Here is a 21,031-nt window from a genome sequence, read left to right on the forward strand (position 1 = left end):
TGAACCATACTCCCTTATGGTAATATGTTTACTCCTGTAGCCTGACACGTCAATTATTCAGCAACCCATACAGCTTGAATATTGTTAAACAACAAACAAACAATTATTCACACTGTTCAAAAGTGCTAATATCTCGCTACACGGAAACTTGGTCAACGTTTCCAGCTTAGCGATATGCTGTAGGCCTGTCCCCTCCCCTCTCGACAGACAAACCCGCTTCATGGAAATGGGTCAACGTTTCACCACTGCAAAATGCTGTATGGGGAAATTGGTCTGATAGAGCTGAACTGGTACCCTTCTCTTCGCCTTCGAGCGGCTGCAGGCGAGCAGCTGAAGCGCTCTAGGCCAGATAAACCAGTCTAGGACAAGGCGTGTCTCCCTCTTATGACTGTTGCTGAATAACATTAACAAACACTATGTAATAATCTATTCTTAGAAATGTTTTAAAAATATTTTCATGCTTATTTATGTATTTCGTTATCATTATACTTACACTCTTAAAAACACGCACAGGTGGTATGTAGTTCATTACGACACAAAAAAATCTGGTATATAAATTGGATATATGTTATTGGAAAATGTTGGTGGCCTGATATTCGACAAAGGGTGCGTGAAAACGCAACCATTGTCGATTTGCAATGTCTTAAACGACGTTGTTTTCACACTTGTTCAAAAATGTCATGGAGGAAAACAGTAATGCAAAATGCTCGTGCAAGTTATGGCATTCGTAACTCGTGTTAGTGGTTATAAAAAGGCAAGCATAAGCCAAAAATATGTCCTTAAATTGTCAACATTTTTCAAGATCTTAAATAACGAGACTCCGCGCTGTCGATCGGAACATCGCCATAGGACGTATTCAAAGATGGAACTCCACAGCACCATTTATGACCGATACAAACAGTTCAATTCCACTGCAGACAGTTCGAGAACCGGCCGACCAAGAGTTACCACCCCTGCACAGGATCGCTACATTCGACTGTCCAGCCTACGTCATCGCAATGCCACTGCTACGGAGACTGTAGGACGCATCCCTGGTTTGAGGAGGAGACCAGTCTGTTAGGGACCATCATCGCGGGGCTGGAATCCGACCCAGAAGAACAATTATCGTCCTTGTTTTGCAAAGAAAACCAGACAGTGACGTTACATTTTCTTGAAAATTCAATTGATTCCGTTTTGTCGGGATTAAATTCTTAATCAATCACTCTTTTGATTCACAGCAACAGTGATAACACTGTCCACTATCCATATATGTTGAATTTGAAATGCGGCGTAAACAAATCTCAGCTCACCTTTATAAAAAAAATCTCAGCCTCTAAAAATGAAGAAAAAATGTTTACCCAAAATACTCGCCCCCATCTCTCTTTATATGCCGTATGGTCCGCCTCTAAATAGTATTTCAACAAAGCACGTTCGGTAAAGAGAGGCCCATTTCAGGAAGGTTAAAGTGGGGGACAATCAGTTTATTTATTTTTAACAAATAATATGGCTTTGCTCACGAAAGTATCTGTGTTGATGAAGATCGCCATATTTAAGTCGAGATTTCTGTTCAAGCAGATGGGGGCTAGGAAACAGACATAGTGTTATTTTCGCCTGTCACTTTACACTGCTTACCGCACATTATGAATACAGGTGCGTTAGAGTAGTGCCAATTCCTTGCTATCAGGATTTGAAGAACATCAGAACTTGATGCGTTACAATTCCTAGTTCACTAAATGATTCCTCTTTTACACTCGCGAGCTTCCTGTTTTTCTATTGTTTTATTCACAATTACTTAGGCCTAATTATTTTGCTGGTGTACGCTGGATCAATATTGCCGACCAGCGTTTTTCAACCAACCAATCGTCAGCATACCTGCCCCTCCTCAGTTTACCGGACGATTCCAGAGCTCTACCATACGCTCAATTACCGCGCTATAGAGCGACCGATGAATCGTTCTACTGTAACACGACCACGCCTTATAGTGCATTCGGTATGCGGTCTCTGGTGCATTGCACCATAGTGTGTTTTTGGTGCTATAACCATTATTGATTTATGAAGATGCAAATGAAATGACAGCTGTTGGTCTTGATGAGTCAGTGACATTGTGAACGCGGACGGAAAGTGAAGGCTGTAAGAGATATTGTGCAATACTGTCAATACGTAGCGAGTACCGGGATACCCCAAGACTGCATTCACTCGCATCCTCAAGTCCCCAATCTCTCACCATGGCTACGACAAGGCTGGCTGTTGTGTGCTTCCTGTACAGTCTACATCTCATGGTGCAAGGTGAGTTCAACTACGACCATACAGTGTTAGAACTAAACGCAAACCTTTACTGATCTTTACTGGGCTAGGCCGGCTGAAGATAACATAATCTTCACTAACAAATGTTACATTTGGGATAACAGTTTCTGATCCGGCATTCGAACCCACTCTGCCAGAGTGAGGCACCTAATCGCCAGCACACAAAGTCAGCAATCTGAGCCACTCGGCCGCCAAGGCTTCCTCAAAGGTGAAAGTCCACATCACGTACTTTGTGTAAGCAAGTTCATGCAGATAAATGTATATGATTATATACCAAACAGAAATACCAAACTATTCTTTTCATAAAGTTTCAAAAGAAAATATACAAATATATATTTATAGTCTACATACACGCTCTTGAAAGCTGGCTACAAGAAAGTATTACATTGTTAATAAAATTGTTAGTAAAATATTACATTGTTTTTTAATTATCCAAAACTGATTATTTATACCATATCATACATGTAGATAATCAAGTTTCATGATGAGAAAATGTTAGTTTCGCAGGAAGTATTGAAATTATGTCATTGTAATATGCTTTCATTTATTAAGTCATGATATCTCACAAAATTTTAGCATGCTTAAAATATATCCACCATGTCCATGTTGTTTAGTTTTACTCCCAAAATGGAATAAAATGTCATCTTGGAGAATTACTAATGTCCCCCAGTCTGTTCAGTCAGTAATAAAATGTCAAAGTAGGTCGGGGAAAAAACTATCTGAAATATAATCCCCTATGTTATTTTTTCCCTGTTTCCAAAACCTGACAGTATGTTAATGGAATCACTTTTATTCTAATTTGGACAACCTGTAAACCAAATAATTAAAATCAATTCTTATATCTAGAACAGGCAAATAAAATGTGTGTTGGTTTAATCAAATAATTCTGATTAATGTTATAGTCGCATATTAGTGAGTGCCTGCGATGCAGCAATCTAAAATTATCTGGATTCCTCATATTTAACAAAGAAACAAACCAAAATTTTCATGCCTTTCTTTCTCACAATGAAAGCCTGTTTATTGTTCACTTCAGTTATTCAGACTTTTCAAAACTGAACATGTCCTTCAGCTTGGCCCAGGTGTCTTTGTCAGTCAAAAGCACCTAATTAAATTCCAGGAGAAAATAATTTTCTTGCTTGTAAACAAATGGTACAATGTGTTTTTGTAGAATACTTTTATTCAAACGTCATGAGTCTGATAAATATTGCCCATGTGGCTGGTGAGTGAGTGAGTGAATATGGCTTTGCACCTCATTGTCCTGTTTAAGTGAAATGTGACAGGAAGCACAATGTGTCACTATCAGCAGAAGGCTCCTCCAGATATCCATCACCGAGATGGTTTCAGTTTCAGCATACATCTTCCCTGTGAAGAAAGGAAATCAACAGAGTAGACAGAGTATTGTTTATTCAGAAAACAATATTCTTCTGAAATAGATGTTTTAGGAAAATTAATCACAGTGATTAATATTATTTGCTAGTTAAGAACAATCTTGAAGGTATCAATTCATCTGATATGTCTAAAACTCAAACTGTATATTCTGTGTAAACACAACAGATGCGGGTAATGACAGGGTACTACAGTTCCCTAGATTAATGTCACACAGAAATTCACCCTTGTTTGAATGTAACTGGTACTGATATTTGTATTACCATATTCGACGTAATAAGCGCCCAAGGCGCTCTCAAAATTAGAAATGGGGGGCTTTTAATAGAATGTTATTTTGGTGAAAAAAAAACAGCCTTGAAAAATAAATTTTGTGGTTTATGCTGACATCCTGAAATGTTTATATACGACAGATATATTTTTCCAGAATTTAATTGTGTATTATACACGAATAAATAAGCCTTTTGTACATTGATCAATCGGAAGGGGTGCTAATTGGGATAGTTCACCAGCAAATATATTAGTAAATATCGCCGTGGGCGCTTATTAGAGCAGGGCGCTTATTACGTCGAATACGGTATGTATTTAATCATGAAATACTTTGTTTAGATTGACAATGCTGTAAACATACATAGTGAAATGTGATGATTAAAATCAGGTGAAATATCCCGTTTTGTCAGCCCTACAGTCAGTCTGCCTCATTGACACTATGGTTTTCTGAATAAGGTCATGAAGCGCACAAAGTAAATATAATATGAATAAGATGTATTATTTTTGTATTAACTTTGTCAGATCACAATATGAGATAAATTTCATGCTATCACCATTATTTGAGAAGGAAAACAAATTTCCTCTATGTATTAATACTTGTTTAATTTCTCATCTTGATTGAATTATCAAAATGATCACACCACTTAACTTGATTAAAGTTAACTAAAGTTCTAAAGATTGTCAACAAAAGCAAAATGTTACAGACTGTTAAAGAGTGATCTGTCTGTTTACATTACTTAAAGATCATATGTAGATTGAACATTTACTTGCCATTAACTAGTTGGGTTTTTGTTCATTTCATGATATGAATATTTTGGTACAGAAAAGTAAATATTATTTTGGTAGAAATATTGTTTACAAAATTGCAGATCAAACTGTACTTCAATTTAAATATTTAGACGCCTTTTATGTAATAGTTCAGTGGAAATATTACACCTCATGCTATCGAATCAGTCAACATTGACAATTAGAATAACTACTATTCACAATCACAACAGCACTGGTAGATCTAGAGGTCTAATATTTTATTGGAATGTATTTGAGTCCATTACAATATACATCAAATACACCAACAGTTGCAAAATTCTGATTTGTTTATGATTGTAAATTCTTAATAGGTTACAATAAGCATGATAAGATAAATATAATCAACATATCAATTTAGTTAGTTTCTGACATCTATCTAGATATGGTCAAGAGGTCAAAATTTTCTACACCTTGACTAAAACAAATAGATAAATAGTTTGGGTTAATGGTATGTAATCAATTAATTATTCTTTACACAATCTGTGTAGGATTTGTATTAAGTCTGTTCAGCTACCATAAACTGCACTGGGAGTTATCAGGTGGTCATGGTTATTTGAAATTGAAATTACAACAGAACGGCCAGACTCACTTGCTAAATTTATATCAGTAAGGAGATCCGATAACTATAAAATGATAAGAATAATAATTATATTCAATACTTACGATAAATGGTTGCCGTGATAGTACCGGCATAAATTGTTCCTTTATGTGGATATCTGCAGATACATTCCTCAAACAAGGTGATGCCTGATATTACACAGATAACTTTTGTCGGCTGTAATTACGATATTTGCATTTTGTTTTCATTCATTTGCTGTAGCAAGAACACAGGAAGCCTCAACGGCAAGTGATCAAATTGTTCCCTACCTAAAACATATCTGACAATCAGTTGTTCCAAAGTGCTACACTTATGGTTATTATTATTCTACATATACATAGTAAAAGCTGGAACTAAAATAAGTCTATGTTGGAATATTTTATATCTGATGAAATAATAGTTTCAGATACTATTCATTCCATCATGGCATCAATATTCTTTGAAGTTATTTTTGTTGTGTATCTTTTTAGCCGAATCACTGGCAGATTGGTAGAATAGGTGTATACAGCTATATATACTATCCAGGTTAGTTCACGAGAAAATACACTCGTTAGTCTTTACTTCTGCGTATAAAACATTGCCTAGAAGAACAGAAAATACAATGTAAATGGTAAATCATCATATTTAGTGGTAATTTATCTGAATTTCACATTTTTTATCAATAGAGAGTGTTATCACCTCATCAATTACCTGAATTCTCTGTAGGTTTTTATTGTTCAATGTTGACCCCCTTTCAAGTTGTCCATATATTAATCCAGAACAAAACACATGTCAGTTTGGCTGCAGCTCTTTACTGTATACCTTTGTTATGATATACAGCTTCTCATGCTTTGATCCTCCAACAGGTGTCGCTTCACACATCGCAGCGAGAATAGCACCGAACACAAGTCAAACCAATTGAAACTATAGTCCATAATAAGCGAATCATAAATTTTGAATCCAAGAAGACAATGCCGATCAATATTTAAAAACTTTCCAAATTGGAGTGTTGTTTCCCTTTAACGCTAGGTACTATGTGTGTCTTCTGGCCATACTTCTACTTCATTCCAGGTGACGACGTGAAGGACGTGAAGCCGTGTACCTCTGATGCCAATACTACATTCAGTATCACCTGCCCGGAACATGAGATGATGTATTTCATCGATACAAATGTGCAAGAGATGACAGATGACTGTAAGCCTGGCAGCTGCTCTACCCGATACTACATCAGTACTGACAGTGACTGCACCGGTGTCAGAGGGTGTAACAAGACAGTGAGGAAAAGCTGGGTAGAAGACAGTTGTAACAAGACGAACTTCTATCAACCTACGTTACTTTATGAGTGTATTTCTGGTATGTATTGTCTGGATATTACTTTATCCGTTTGAGTGTCAGATTGTGTGAGTGAGTGAGTGTGTATATATGCCTCAGTTAGCAATAGTTCAGTTGTCTCAAGGCAGCCTGTGAATCAAGTCGTCTGAGGCAGATTAGGGGTGGACAGTACAAGCTAGTGTACACACAGCCAGGTCCCAGGTCACACGCTCAGTCAGGTCCCAGGTCACATGCTCAGTCAGGTCCCAGGTTAAATGCTCAGTCAGGTCCCAGGTCACACGCTCATCCAGGTCCCAGGTCACACACTCAGTCAGGCCCCAGGTCACACGCTCAGTCAGGTCCCAGGCTCAGTCAGGTCCCAGGTCGCACGCTCAGGTCCCAGGTCACACGCTCAATCAGGTCCCAGGTCACACACTCAGCCAGGTCCCAGGTCACACGCTCAATCAGGTCCCAGGTCACACACTCAGTCAGGTCCCAGGTCACATGCTCAGTCAGGTCCCAGGTCACACGCTCAGTCAGGTCCCAGGTCACACGCTCAGTCAGGTCCCAGGTCACATGCTCAGTCAGGTCCCAGGTCACACACTCAGTCAGGCCCCAGGTCACACACTTAGTCAGGTCCCAGGTCACACACTTAGTCAGGTCCCAGGTCACACACTCAGTCAGGTCCCAGGTCACACGCTCAGTCAGGTCCCAGGTCACACAAGCAAACTGACTTACTTAGGTCACACACCTAGGTCACATGATGCAGTCAGGTCACACACTTAAGTCACACAGGTCACAATGCAGTCAGGTCATAGGTCATGTGCTGAGTCATGTGATGCTCAGTCAGGTTCCAGGTCACACGCTTAGTCAGGTCCAAGGTCACACGCCCAGTCAGGTCCCAGGTCACACGCTCAGTCAGGTCCCAGGTCACACACTCAGCCAGGTCCCAGGTCACACGCTCAGTCAGGTCACACGCTCAATCAGGTCCCAGGTCGCACGCTCAGTCAGGTCACACGCTCAATCAGGTCCCAGGTAACACGCTCAGTCAGGCCCCAGGTCACACGCTCAATCAGGTCCCAGGTCACACATTCAGCCAGGTCCCAGGTCACACGCTCAGTCAGGTCCCAGGTCACACGCTCAGTCAGGTCCCAGGTAAACACTCAGTCAGGTCCCAGGTCACACGCTCAGTCAGGTCCCAGGTCACACAAGCAAACTGACTTACTTAGGTCACACACCTAGGTCACATGATGCAGTCAGGTCACACACTTAAGTCACACAGGTCACAATGCAGTCAGGTCATAGGTCATGTGCTGAGTCATGTGATGCTCAGTCAGGTTCCAGGTCACACGCTCAGTCAGGTCCCAGGTCACACGCTCAGTCAGGTCCCAGGTCACACACTCAGCCAGGTCCCAGGTCACACGCTCAGTCAGGTCACACGCTCAATCAGGTCCCAGGTCACACGCTCAATCAGGTCCCAGGTCACACGCTCAGCCAGGTCCCAGGTCACACGCTCAGTCAGGTCTCAGGTCGCACGCTCAGTCAGGTCACACGCTCAATCAGGTCCCAGGTCACACGCTCAATCAGGTCCCAGGTCACACACTCAGCCAGGTCCCAGGTCACACGCTCAGTCAGGTCCCAGGTCACACGCTCAGTCAGGTCCCAGGTCACACACTCAGTCAGGCCCCAGGTCACACGCTCAGTCAGGTCCCAGGTCACACGCTCACTCAGGTCCCAGGTCGCACGCTCAGGTCCCAGGTCACACGCTCAGTCAGGTCCCAGGTCGCACGCTCAATCAGGTCCCAGGTCACACACTCAGCCAGGTCCCAGGTCACACGCTCAGTCAGGTCCCAGGTCACACACTCAGCCAGGTCCCAGGTCACATGCTCAATCAGGTCCCAGGTCACACACTCAGCCAGGTTCCAGGTCGCACGCTCAGTCAGGTCACACGATCAATCAGGTCCCAGGTCACACGCTCAATCAGGTCCCAGGTCACATGCTCGGTCAGGTCCCAGGTCACACCCTCAGTCAGGTCCCAGATCACACACTCAGTCAGGTCCCAGGTCACACACTCAGTCAGGCCCCAGGTCACACGCTTAGTCAGGTCCCAGGTCACACGCTCAGTCAGGTCACAGGTTACACATTCAGTGAGGTCACACACTTTGCCAGGTCACATCAGGTCACACAAGCACACAGGTCACTGACTTACTCAGGTCACAATCGGGTCACACACCTAGGTCACATGATGCAGTCAGGTCACACACTTAAGTCACACTGCAGTTAGGTCATAGGTCATGTGCTCAGTCATGTGATGCTCAGCCAGGTCATAGGTCACTCACTCAGTCAGGTCACAGGTCATATTCTCTGCCAGGTCCCAGGTTACTCAGTCAGTTCACACGTTCAGTCAGGTCCCAGGTTACCCACTCAGTCAGGTCCCAGGTCACACGTTCAGTCAGGTCCCAGGTTACCCGCTCAGTCAGGTCCCAGGTCACACACTCAGTCAGGTCACAGGTCATTCACTCAGTCAGGTCCCAGGTCACACATTCAGTCAGGTCCCAGGTCACACACTTAGTCAGGTCCCAGGTCACACGCTCATTCAGGTCCCAGGTCACACGCTCAGTCAGGTCCCAGGTCACACACTCAGCCAGGTCCCAGGTCACACGCTTAGTCAGGTCACACGCTCAGTCAGGTCCCAGGTTGCACGTTCAGTCAGGTCACACGCTCAATCAGGTCCCAGGTCACACGCTCAGTCAGGCCCGTGGGTCACACGCTCAATCAGGTCCCAGGTCACACGCTCAGTCAGGTCCCAGGTCACACACTCAGCCAGGTCCCAGGTCACAAGCTCAGTCAGGTCCCAGGTCACACACTCAGTCAGGTCCCAGGTCGCACGCTCAGTCAGGTCACACGCTCAATCAGGTCCCAGGTCACACGCTCAATCAGGTCCCAGGTCACATGCTCGGTCAGGTCCCAGGTTACCCGCTCAGTCAGGTCCCAGGTCACACACTCAGTCAGGTCACAGGTCACTCACTCAGTCAGGTCCCAGGTCACACGTTCAGTCAGGTCCCAGGTCACACACTTAGTCAGGTCCCAGGTCACACGTTCAGTCAGGTCCCAGGTCACACACTTAGTCAGGTCCCAGGTCACACGCTCAGTCAGGTCCCAGGTCACACACTTAGTCAGGTCCCAGGTCACACACTTAGTCAGGTCACAGGTCACTCACTCAGCCAGGTCACTGATGAACTTGGCATCATGATCCGATAAATATGCAGGTGAGATCACCTAGCAGGAACTACTTGTAACAAATTCTATACGAATATGCGAAGCCAGCTTGCTCAAAAGACTTTGCTTAATGTCACACAAAAGTTCATCTTGGTTAGTGAGTGCTTCTGTTAGCAAACATATGGCTGGACATTATTTATAAATGCTAAATGGGTCAGTCATTCAGGGAGTGTACTCCTATAATGATAAAGAGATTATTAGTCTTTCTTAGTACTAATAAAATATGTAATATCTCACTCAGCTAATAATCTATAGACCAGAATATATCTTACGGAAGCATGACCTTGGATATAGAAAAAAAACTATTACCGTATTCGACGTAATAAGCGCCCAGGGTGCTCTCAAAATTAGAAATAGGGGGCTCTTATTAGAATATTATTTTAGTGAAAAAGAAAACAGAGTTAAAAGATAAATTTCGTGGTTTATGCTAACAGCCTAAAATGTTTATGTACGACGGATATATTTTTCCAGAATTTAATTGCCCATAATTAAGTGACTGTGCATATTACACACGAGTGTGTATTATACCCGAATATATAAGTCTTATGAATATTGATCAATCGGAAGGGGTGCTAATTGGGATTATTCACTGGCCAATATTATTAGCAAATATCGCTGTGGGCGCTTATTAGAGCGGGGCGCTTATTACGTCGAATACGGTATTAACATTATACTCAACAAAATATTGAGGTCATTCACAAAATGTTTTCTAAGATTTTCAAAGAACCACTAAATGGCATCTTCATATTGAGTTGTGTAATCCACTCACTCACTCAGTGTGGTTTGTTTTCCAGAGACCCCACTTGACATCTGCAGTGTGGGCGGAGTTGCATCCGGGGTGGACAGTTACCTGTATCTGAAGTCTCCAAACTACCCAGGGAACTATAGCGTAGACTACCCAAACAAGACCTGCACCTGTGAGATCCGGGGAGCAGGAATGACAATGCAGGTCATTGAGGCCCTGATCCTGCCCCGCGCCAACGACACCGACAAATATACCATGACTGCAGGTTCCATCGTCCATCCCAGAGCTGGAGAAGTAAACACTGTTGTGGGACTTAGATATTCTGGTACAAATCCATTTTCTGCTTGGGAATTGAAGAATGTGAAGCAGGTGCAGTTGGTGTACAATGCCGGGGGGAAGGAGGGCAAAGACGGCAACTACTTGTGGATGAGAGTGAAGGGTAAGAGGGTTGTGTCACGGAGGGCAGCCCATGTTACTGGATGTAGACATTTCTGCACCAGTTCCTCCGTTAATACTTTTATTGTCGATAAGCAGAGGGAGGTTTCCAATGAAGGAGCTTTTAGACATATGAGTTACTTCGGAATGAATTATGCACGATGAATAATCCAAGTTCATGGTTATGTTTTTACGTCTACGTCATTGGGTGTCATACTACCTTCCTCTTCACCGGGATTGTCAAAGAGCGCCGTGGTAGTCTCGCAAAACTTGGCGTGTTCGGACGGTAAAGTAAGTATTAGAGCCAGAGGTGTCTGCAAATACTTGTGAAAACAGTGCAGTCCCTTCACTGACATTTCCTCAATGCTTCTAAGGCCTAAAGATATCGACCACTCTCAGATGGGGCGGTAGGGTAGCCTAGCGGTTAAGGCATTTGCTTGTCACACCGAAGGCCCGGGTTCGATTCCCCACATGTGTGAAGCCTGTTTCTTGTGTCCCGCTGTGATATAAGCTGTGTAAAACCATTCTCACTCACTTACTGACTACTTCCAAACCTTGTTCATTAAAAATTCTTTAGATCCCACAATTACCAAATGTCAGGATTGTAAGGGTGCAACTGTAACTGACAATGAACATGCAGGGTTTTATGAGATGCACATTTGTACGTCTGGTAAGCACAAATGTAGAGAATGGATGCAGAAAAAAATTATGCTTATAAATATTGATATTTTGCATAGTACAGAGAGATTATCACAAAATATCTTTCATAAAATACGCACTTAATCACAACCATGTCAATGGTGACTGCATTACATTTTTTCAGTTTTTCAGTTTCAATGCACTCGCACTCGGTGATAATTGGCTGCCCAAAACTTTATTAGAAGTTGCAGCAGTAGGTTTTTCTTTTTAGACAAAAAGCAATCCTCTGTAAGGTTTTTCACAAGAATCTCCACGAGTAAGCACTTCATTTGAAATGAAAGGCCTATTTAAGTCATGTTATTCCATCAAAATAAGGAAAGATGCGTTTACATTCAAATGTAATTTTACCTATACTCAAACGCCTGAAACGATGGAGGAAATGGGATTTAATTTTGTCAAGACAGGAAAAAAAATTAAGTACCTTTAATGACAATGACTGCCCAGTAAGCACTGAATATAAAATTCAAGCGTGCCGTTTCCTATTTATGTGTGCCGCGGGAACAATGGCACTCTGTCTCTTCCTGAAATATGGAGAAACATGGCTATAGAGATAACATCAGAATCTGACAATGATGTGACAAAAAGCTGTACTTTGACCTTTGACTTATTTTGACCAAAGCGTTTCCAATCAGGGCTCCATAGGGAAGGTGTATCCAAGTTTGATGATAAATGTATTTGTTACTTTTTGAGAAAGTGTAACCATAAACCTTATATGTTAATTGTTTCTTTCTCATGACCTTGACCTTTGACCAATTCATGACATGAACCAAAAGAATTGCCAAGGTCAATGAGAAGTCCAGGGAAGGATATTCTCAGACATCAATGATCTTTGTGTATAAGACATTAGAAAAAGTACAGGGGAACAAATTCCAACAAAATCTAAAAACAATCCTTTTTATTTGGGGAATTAAGTATTCCAATATGCTGGGAAGTACTCCGCCAGAAACAGAATGCACAGTGAATGGGAAGGACAGTAGTTGTAAATGATTGTGTAGGCTAATTTATCATATAATGGGTAGGTTTCTCGGCAGGATAAAGCCAACGGATAAAAACGATATCTGTTGGGGTCATATGCGGATAGAGATGCAAATATCAAAGGTCAAGTAGGACTACTTTCACTGTTTATAAACAAACATGGCGTCGCACCCGTCATTCGGCGATCGAGAATTAACCATCGGGAATCTGGATAAACTACAGGGATAATTGCTATCATTATCAAAAGAGAAGTCTAATATACAGAAAATCAGTGTCTAACTGTGACGTAGCTAAGGCATTTTATAAGTTTTGGCAACTCTGTGCTTGTAGACCTCTGCGGCTTGAAACCTTCTCCACAAATCAAAATAGTTTGATTTGGCCGAAATATGTTTGAATTATTACCTTGTTTCGTTTTGTCGCTGTGTGTACATCTGACTACACTTCTTAACGTTATGACAGGACAGACCGACTGTCAACAACGTCTGACTGTGGCCGTAACATCTCATAGACTAGGGTTAGAGTAGCTTCTCTTTGACAAAGGGCAGTTACTCTAGCGGACAGACCGATGGATTGCCGCGAAAGGCAATAAAAAACAACTGTTGTTTTGCGTATATGTTGCTTCGCCACTGTATAAGAAACAGATTTCGGTTGGAACTATATTGGCTACTGTCACTGTCCGACTGACACATCACTTACTCTGTGACATAATAACTATTAATGCACACATTCCAGGAAAACTCACAATGTTTAGGTAATGTTTGTTTGTGATTTTAAAGCACAGAATTAAAGAATGACATTTTATGATAAAGAGGTTATCATGCGAGTGTGTTTGGGGATGGTAAATATCCTGCATTAGGAATAAACACTATGTATTTAGCTCGCCAAGGCTTGCTAAATACAATGTTTATTCCTAATGCAGGATATTTACCATCCCCAAATACACTCGCGTGATAACCTCTTTGTATGCATGGCCTCAAACTTGAGCCATGTTAAGTAGTTGAATATCAAGGCAATAAAGACATATGAAGCTAAACATTCCATTATTATTATTTCTAACATATTGAAGCCAGTGGTGCATATGCCTGATTTGCCTTCTTTGCCAAGATTTCAAAGAGCATCATATGAGTCTTGCTCAGAAGTTGTTTGATCAAGGTTACAGCATTCAAGGCCTCAGTAGAGCTTTCAGAATGATTTATGGGAGACATGTGGAGGACATTTCATAATTTGAAGCACCAGTTACAAAAGAGATGTCCGATGCAATTCCATATTGTGACTTGTACCATATGTCCCGTGTTTTGTCAGGTGAACAATTGACTTGCCTTTGCATGTGTTTGCAACACCAATGGGGGAGGATGCACTCTCCTTTTCACAAACACCTGGTATCATCACTATTTAATACTCGTACAATCGACTCTGCTTTTGGGAAGGGTTTCGTAGCTTTATTATTTTAACAACTTATGAAGCAATGAATAACATAAGGATCATATGATATGTTATGAATGTCGAATGTACTTTTGTATATGTTGTAGGCACATCAGCCACAACCGTGTCTTGCAATGGAGCGCCACATCCAAGCGCACCTGCCCCAACCAACAAAGTCACCCCAACCAACACAGCCGCTCCAACCAACAAAGCCGCTCCAACCTACACCGGTATGTCCAACACACGTTCCTGCTTCTATAGTCATGCTTTGCCTCAACCGAAGTAGGGGCGGACAGGTAACGTACTGGTTAAGTGTTTGTCACACCGAAGACCCAGGTTCGATTCCTGACATGGGTACAATGTATGAAGCCCATTTCTGGTGTCCCCCTGCCGTGATAGTGCTGAACTATTGCTTAAAGTTCAACCTGAGTATCTGCGTGGCAGCACCGACATGTTTGTTCCATGTCAATATCACATACAGAGGAGTCGATACTCTTGAACATTATGAGTGTAGACTTTAGAATGGAGCTAATACTCCTTGAACTACATTTTCCAGATATATCAAAACTTGGTGTATTTTTACACATGCATCTTAGGGTGCTGCCATCTCATGTCAGACAGTCTACGCAGACCATAGGGTGTATGTATATTAAGGGTGTGCTACCTGATGTCAGACAGTCTACACCGACCATAGGGTGTATGTATATTAAGGGTGTGCTACCTGATGTCAGACAGTCTACACCGACCATAGGGTGTATGTATATTAAGGGTGTGCTACCTGATGTCAGACAGTCTACACAGACCATAGGGTGTATGTATATTAAGGGTGTGCTACCTGATGTCAGACAGTCTACACCGACCATAAGGTGTATGTATATTAAGGGTGTGCTACCTGATGTCAGACAGTCTACACAGACCATAGGGTGTATGTATATTAAGGGTGTGCTACCTGATGTCAGACAGTCTACACCGACCATAGGGTGTATGTATATTAAGGGTGTGCTACCTGATGTCAGACAGTCTACACAGACCATAGGGTGTATGTATATTAAGGGTGTGCTACCTGATGTCAGACAGTCTGCACAGACCATAGGGTGTATGTATATTAAGGGTGTGCTACCCGATGTCAGACAGTCTACACATACCTTAGGGTGTATGTATATTAAGGGTGTGCTACCTGATGTCAGACAGTCTACACAGACCATAGGGTGTATGTATATTAAGGGTGTGCTACCTGATGTCAGACAGTCTACACCGACCATAGGGTGTATGTATATTAAGGGTGTGCTACCTGATGTCAGACAGTCTACACAGACCTTAGGGTGTATGTATATTAAGGGTGTGCTACCTGATGTCAGACAGTCTACACCGACCATAGGGTGTATGTATATTAAGGGTGTGCTACCTGATGTCAGACACACACAGACCATAGGGTGTATGTATATTAAGGGTGTGCTACCTGATGTCAGACAGTCTATACAGACCATAGGGTGTATGTATATTAAGGGTGTGCTACCTGATGTCAGACAGTCTACACAGACCTTAGGGTGTATGTATATTAAGGTTGTGCTACCTGATGTCAGACAGTCTACACAGACCATAGGGTGTATGCAGGGGTCCGGAAACCGTCATATGCGCCGGACATGTCCGATTGGGAATCTCAAATGTCCGGTCTAAAATATTGCTTACCGGACATTTAAATTTTTCTGTCCGGACATTCTTAAAGTTTAACCGGACATGATCAACAGTTAGGACTGAGCAATTTCTGTCTGCAGTTGTAAAACAAAGAAGATTATCTACACTGACAAGCTTTGTTTGTTTTGATTGCTGTAAATACATCGTACCTAGAATGATAGTCCAATCGGTCAATCACTGTAATAGGCAATAAACTGAGTTGACACTGATTAATCGAGGATTTATTACTGAGAACATCTTGTTGATTTGAGTAAAATGTGTTTACAACTGTACATAAATACCTTGCATCATCGATGTACCTCATTATCCTCACAATGCTACGATACGTAACCTCAGTCAAGAAGCGAAAGCGTGACGACAGCCAGTCGACCGATGCAGATCAGTCGAGCGGATCTGCCAAACCCTCAAAGTCTGAATGATCATTTTGTAAGTCGTGGCTAACGACTTTCACTTGGTTGACATACAACGAGGATTTGCAGATTTTATTGTTTTCAGTAGCTAGTCGTATATTGAATCTTGATTGACCGCCATTTTGCTTTCTCGGACGATCGATATCAAATTTTTTTATGGTCAATAATTAAGTACAGATGAAAAAGTATTCAAATAACTACTGCTATCAACGATAGTTTAGGATTTATGATGATATTATCTGTCTTGTTTTTAAATAATCTTTAGTTTAAAAAAAACACTTTTCCCGTGAGGTCACGTGATAACCAAATATGGGATAATAGTCTCGATCCAAATGTTACAACGCGTACACTTGAGCAGACTCATGAATATTAATTAGACCGTTCACAACGTTGACAGATCGTTATTATAACAGAAACAAACGTATGTTTTCCATATATATCTAAAATGATATTATTTGTTATTAATTGTCCGGTAAATTAAACAATTTAAATTGAAACAATTCATAATTCATCATATTATGAATACGTAACAACTTGTAATTTGTGTGTAAAAAGTCGTACTAAAACACGCTGTTTGAAGGGGGCGTGGCATAAATGTAAATGTCCGATTGGGATTTTAAATTTTCCGGACCCCTGGGTGTATGTATATTAAGGGTGTGCTACCTGATGTCAGACAGTCTACACAGACCTTAGGGTGTATGTATATTAAGGGTGTGCTACCTGATGTCAGACAGTCTACACAGACCTTAGGGTGTATGTATATTAAGGGTGTGCTACCTGATGTCAGACAGTCTACACAGACCATAGGGTGTATGTATATTAAGGGTGTGCTACCTGATGTCAGACAGTCTACACAGACCTTAGGGTGTATGTATATTAAGGTTGTGCTACCTGATGTCAGACAGTCTACACAGACCATAGGGTGTATGTATATTAAGGGTGTGCTACCTGATGTCAGACAGTCTACACAGACCATAGGGTGTATGTATATTAAGGGTGTGCTACCTGATGTCAGACAGTCTACACAGACCATAGGGTGTATGTATATTAAGGGTGTGCTACCTGATGTCAGACACACACAGACCATAGGGTGTATGTATATCAAGGGTGTGCTACCTGATGTCAGACAGTCTACACAGACCTTAGGGTGTATGTATATTAAGGTTGTGCTACCTGATGTCAGACAGTCTACACAGACCATAGGGTGTATGTATATTAAGGGTGTGCTACCTGATGTCAGACAGTCTACACAGACCTTAGGGTGTATGTATATTAAGGTTGTGCTACCTGATGTCAGACAGTCTACACAGACCATAGGGTGTATGTATATTAAGGGTGTGCTACCTGATGTCAGACACACACAGACCATAGGGTGTATGTATATTAAGGGTGTGCTACCTGATGTCAGACAGTCTACACAGACCATAGGGTGTATGTATATTAAGGGTGTGCTACCTGATGTCAGACAGTCTATACAGACCATAGGGTGTATGTATATTAAGGGTGTGCTACCTGATGTCAGACACACACAGACTATAGGGTGTATGTATATTAAGGGTGTGCTACCTGATGTCAGACACACACAGACCATAGGGTGTATGTATATTAAGGGTGTGCTACCTGATGTCAGACAGTCTACACAGACCATAGGGTGTATGTATATTAAGGGTGTGCTACCTGATGTCAGACAGTCTATACAGACCATAGGGTGTATGTATATTAAGGGTGTGCTACCTGATGTCAGACACACACAGACCATAGGGTGTATGTATATTAAGGGTGTGCTACCTGATGTCAGACAGTCTACACAGACCATAGGGTGTATGTATATTAAGGGTGTGCTACCTGATGTCAGACAGTCTATACAGACCATAGGGTGTATGTATATTAAGGTTGTGCTACCTGATGTCGGACACACACAGACCTTAGGGTCTATGTATATTAGGGGTGTGCTACCTGATGTCGGACACACACAGACCTTAGGGTGTATGTATATTAAGGTTGTGCTACCTGATGTCAGACACACACAGACCTCAGGGTGTATGTATATTAAGGGTGTGCTACCTCATGTCGGACACACACAGACCTCAGGGTGTATGTATATTAAGGGTGTGCTACCTCATGTCGGACACACACAGACCTCAGGGTGTATGTATATTAAGGGTGTGCTACCTGATGTCGGACACACACAGACCTCAGGAAAACTCTGTAGACAAGTGCCTGATTTCTGATCATGTGGCCCAAAATATCCCAAATGTGAACAAAAACATTCCTGATCTCTAGCGTAAAACGCTGTGAGTAGATCACCGTTGTTTTTCTTATTCCGGTGGTGACCTTGCCCTTCGTTCAAAGCTGTAAACAATCCCCATATTTGGGCATATATCAATATTCATGCGCAACCAGTTTTGCAACCAGTTTCAGTTTGGTCAATGAACAAAAGTTGTTATGTATTTACACTTAAATATATATCTAAAGTGGGTAATAATTACAATAGAACACTCATTCTTTTTAGATACCATTTTTAAGAAAGTCGACTTGTTTCGTAAAAATGGTATCTAACGAGAATGAGTAGTATTCTGTATGTGCCCTATGGTCATATCAAGTGGCACGGGTGGCCCAGTCGTCTAAGGCGCCCCGATTTGCTGTGCAGAGTTGCATCCCTTTGGGACGCCAGAAACCTATGATCATTGGTTCGAATCACGGTTAAACCCTGTTATGTTTCTAGGTTTGTCGGCACCATACCCGTGCTCGTGGGTTTCACCGAAGTGGTAAATGTCTGAGACCTGTATCACTTCGAGCTTTCCTCCCACATTAAGCTGACACGCCGCGATATAACTGGAATACTGTTATAAGCAGGGTTAAACCCAACTCACTCACTCACTCACTCAGTCACTCACTCACTATGGTCATATCACGTCACGAGACAACAGTGTATTGTTTCCATCCCCCGGACATCAATCAAATCTTATTGTGACGTGAGGTCAGAATGACGTCACACTAGAAACGACATCATAGCTGAAGATTGTTGACGTCATTTGACAAATTGTGGTTCCGCTGCTGTTGTGACTTGCTGTTCTGATAGGTAAACACTGAAATTCGTCTCTATGTAATAAATAGAACATCATATTCGTGTTCATGTCATACTATGTCATATGTTTCTTTGGTTTTGTGTCTCTTCAGGTCATCCTCAGCTGACATTGACCAGTCTAGTTGCCATGGTTACTGCCGTTGTGATGTCCAGTGCTGCCTAACTCAAGGACTACTGTAAGTGACATCATCCACAAGACCAAGCCATGTATGGAAAGCATGACGAGTTTAATGCTGTTTATATTAATATTATAAAACCAGTGCTGACACTAAACATAAAGTTTGGAATCAGTGATGATAATCAGTTGACATTACATGTTTTGTTGGTGTATTCATGCGCTCGTCATGTTTCAGGACCGATGACACGGCAAAAGAAGATTGGTTGGAATCCTTCTTATACACCAGATAAATGCTTTACTGAACAATTACAGAAGAATGGTTGGAATCCTTCTAATACACCAGATAAATACTTTACTGAACAATTACAGAAGATTGGTTGGAATCCGTCTACACCAAATATATAATTCTTTTATACCAGATACATGCTTTATTGAACAATTACAGAAGATTGGTTGGAATCCTTCTATGCCGGAATATATATTTCTTTTATACCAGATACATGCTTTATTGAACAATTACAGAAGATTGGTTGGAATCCTTCTATACCAGAATATATATTTCTTTTATACCAGATACATGCTTTACTAAACAATTACAGAAGATTGGTTGGAATCCTTCTGTGCCGGAATATATATTTCTTTTATACCAGATACATGCTTTACTGAACAATTACAGAAGATTGGTTGGAATCCTTCTGTGCCGGAATATATATTTCTTTTATACCAGATACATGCTTTACTGAACAATTACAGAAGATTGGTTGGAATCCTTCTATGCCGGAATATATATTTCTTTTATACCAGATACATGCTTTACTGAACAATTACTTTGCTTTCCTTCACCCTGTGAGACGTAGAGCAGTTTAAAAGGGAAACAACATTTGAGGTGTGATATTTTGAAGCAGCACCCACCTCTCTCACACCCTAAGACCCCTGCAGTCTCGAACCCCATCTCTTCATATACTAAGGCAAAAGTAACTGATCCGATAAATTTGTTGGTGACTGAAAACTATGCTTGTCGTAAGAGGCAACAACCTGGATTAGGTGATCAGGCTCGCCGACTTGGTTGATGCCACATTGTACTGAGCGTGGATTGATGCTCATGATGTCAATCACCGGATTTTCTAGTCCAGGTTCGCTTTTTAACAGACCGCCATCATATAGCTGGAACATTGCTGAATGTGGCGTTAAACAAAAAACAAACAATTGGGGCCACTGTATTGTCAATACAGTCCATCAGATCATTAAGCTGGAATTTACAGTTTGGGCAATTGATTGGGTGTATTGGAACCTTTGTTCTGAAAAACATTAGCATTGTGATCATAACCAGGGTGGCATTATAGCCTGGGGATTTTGTGCAGAAATCTGTTCTGAGAAAAAAAACCAGCATTATAACCAGGATGGATTGTAGGTCTTTCAATAGTAGGGCTCATGCTCATTGAGTCTTGTTCTTTAAGTCGATGGTGCTGGCTATGTATTAAAGATGTTATACTCTGCAGTGTATATGATTGGCATTATTGTGACATCAAACGTA

General features: G+C 41.7%; 1 protein-coding gene across 1 annotated transcript; it reads left to right on the forward strand.

The window, feature by feature from the left end:
- The first annotated feature begins 1,923 nt into the window (after window positions 1-1,923).
- LOC139474826 (uncharacterized) lies at window positions 1,924-20,776 on the forward strand. Its single transcript, XM_071257969.1, has 6 exons — window positions 1,924-2,265; window positions 6,392-6,673; window positions 10,705-11,094; window positions 14,294-14,416; window positions 19,472-19,555; window positions 19,733-20,776. Exons 1-5 carry the CDS (start codon window positions 2,205-2,207, stop codon window positions 19,540-19,542), a joined length of 927 nt encoding a protein of 308 aa, XP_071114070.1. The 5' UTR covers window positions 1,924-2,204; the 3' UTR covers window positions 19,543-19,555; window positions 19,733-20,776.
- The last annotated feature ends 255 nt before the right edge of the window (window positions 20,777-21,031 follow it).

Source organism: Haliotis cracherodii, unplaced genomic scaffold (assembly GCF_022045235.1).
Source record: "Haliotis cracherodii isolate W230 unplaced genomic scaffold, xgHalCrac1.p SCAF_3, whole genome shotgun sequence".
Lineage (NCBI taxonomy): Eukaryota > Metazoa > Mollusca > Gastropoda > Lepetellida > Haliotidae > Haliotis > Haliotis cracherodii.

Excerpts from the sequence above, each read along its gene's own strand:
- LOC139474826 (XM_071257969.1), top strand. The coding sequence starts at position 2,205 with ATGGCTACGACAAGGCTGGCTGTTGTGTGCTTCCTGTACAGTCTACAT. Across the intron at positions 2,266-6,391 it reads TCTACATCTCATGGTGCAAG|GTGACGACGTGAAGGACGTG; the intron begins GTGAGTTCAACT and ends ACTTCATTCCAG. Across the intron at positions 6,674-10,704 it reads ACTTTATGAGTGTATTTCTG|AGACCCCACTTGACATCTGC; the intron begins GTATGTATTGTC and ends TTTGTTTTCCAG.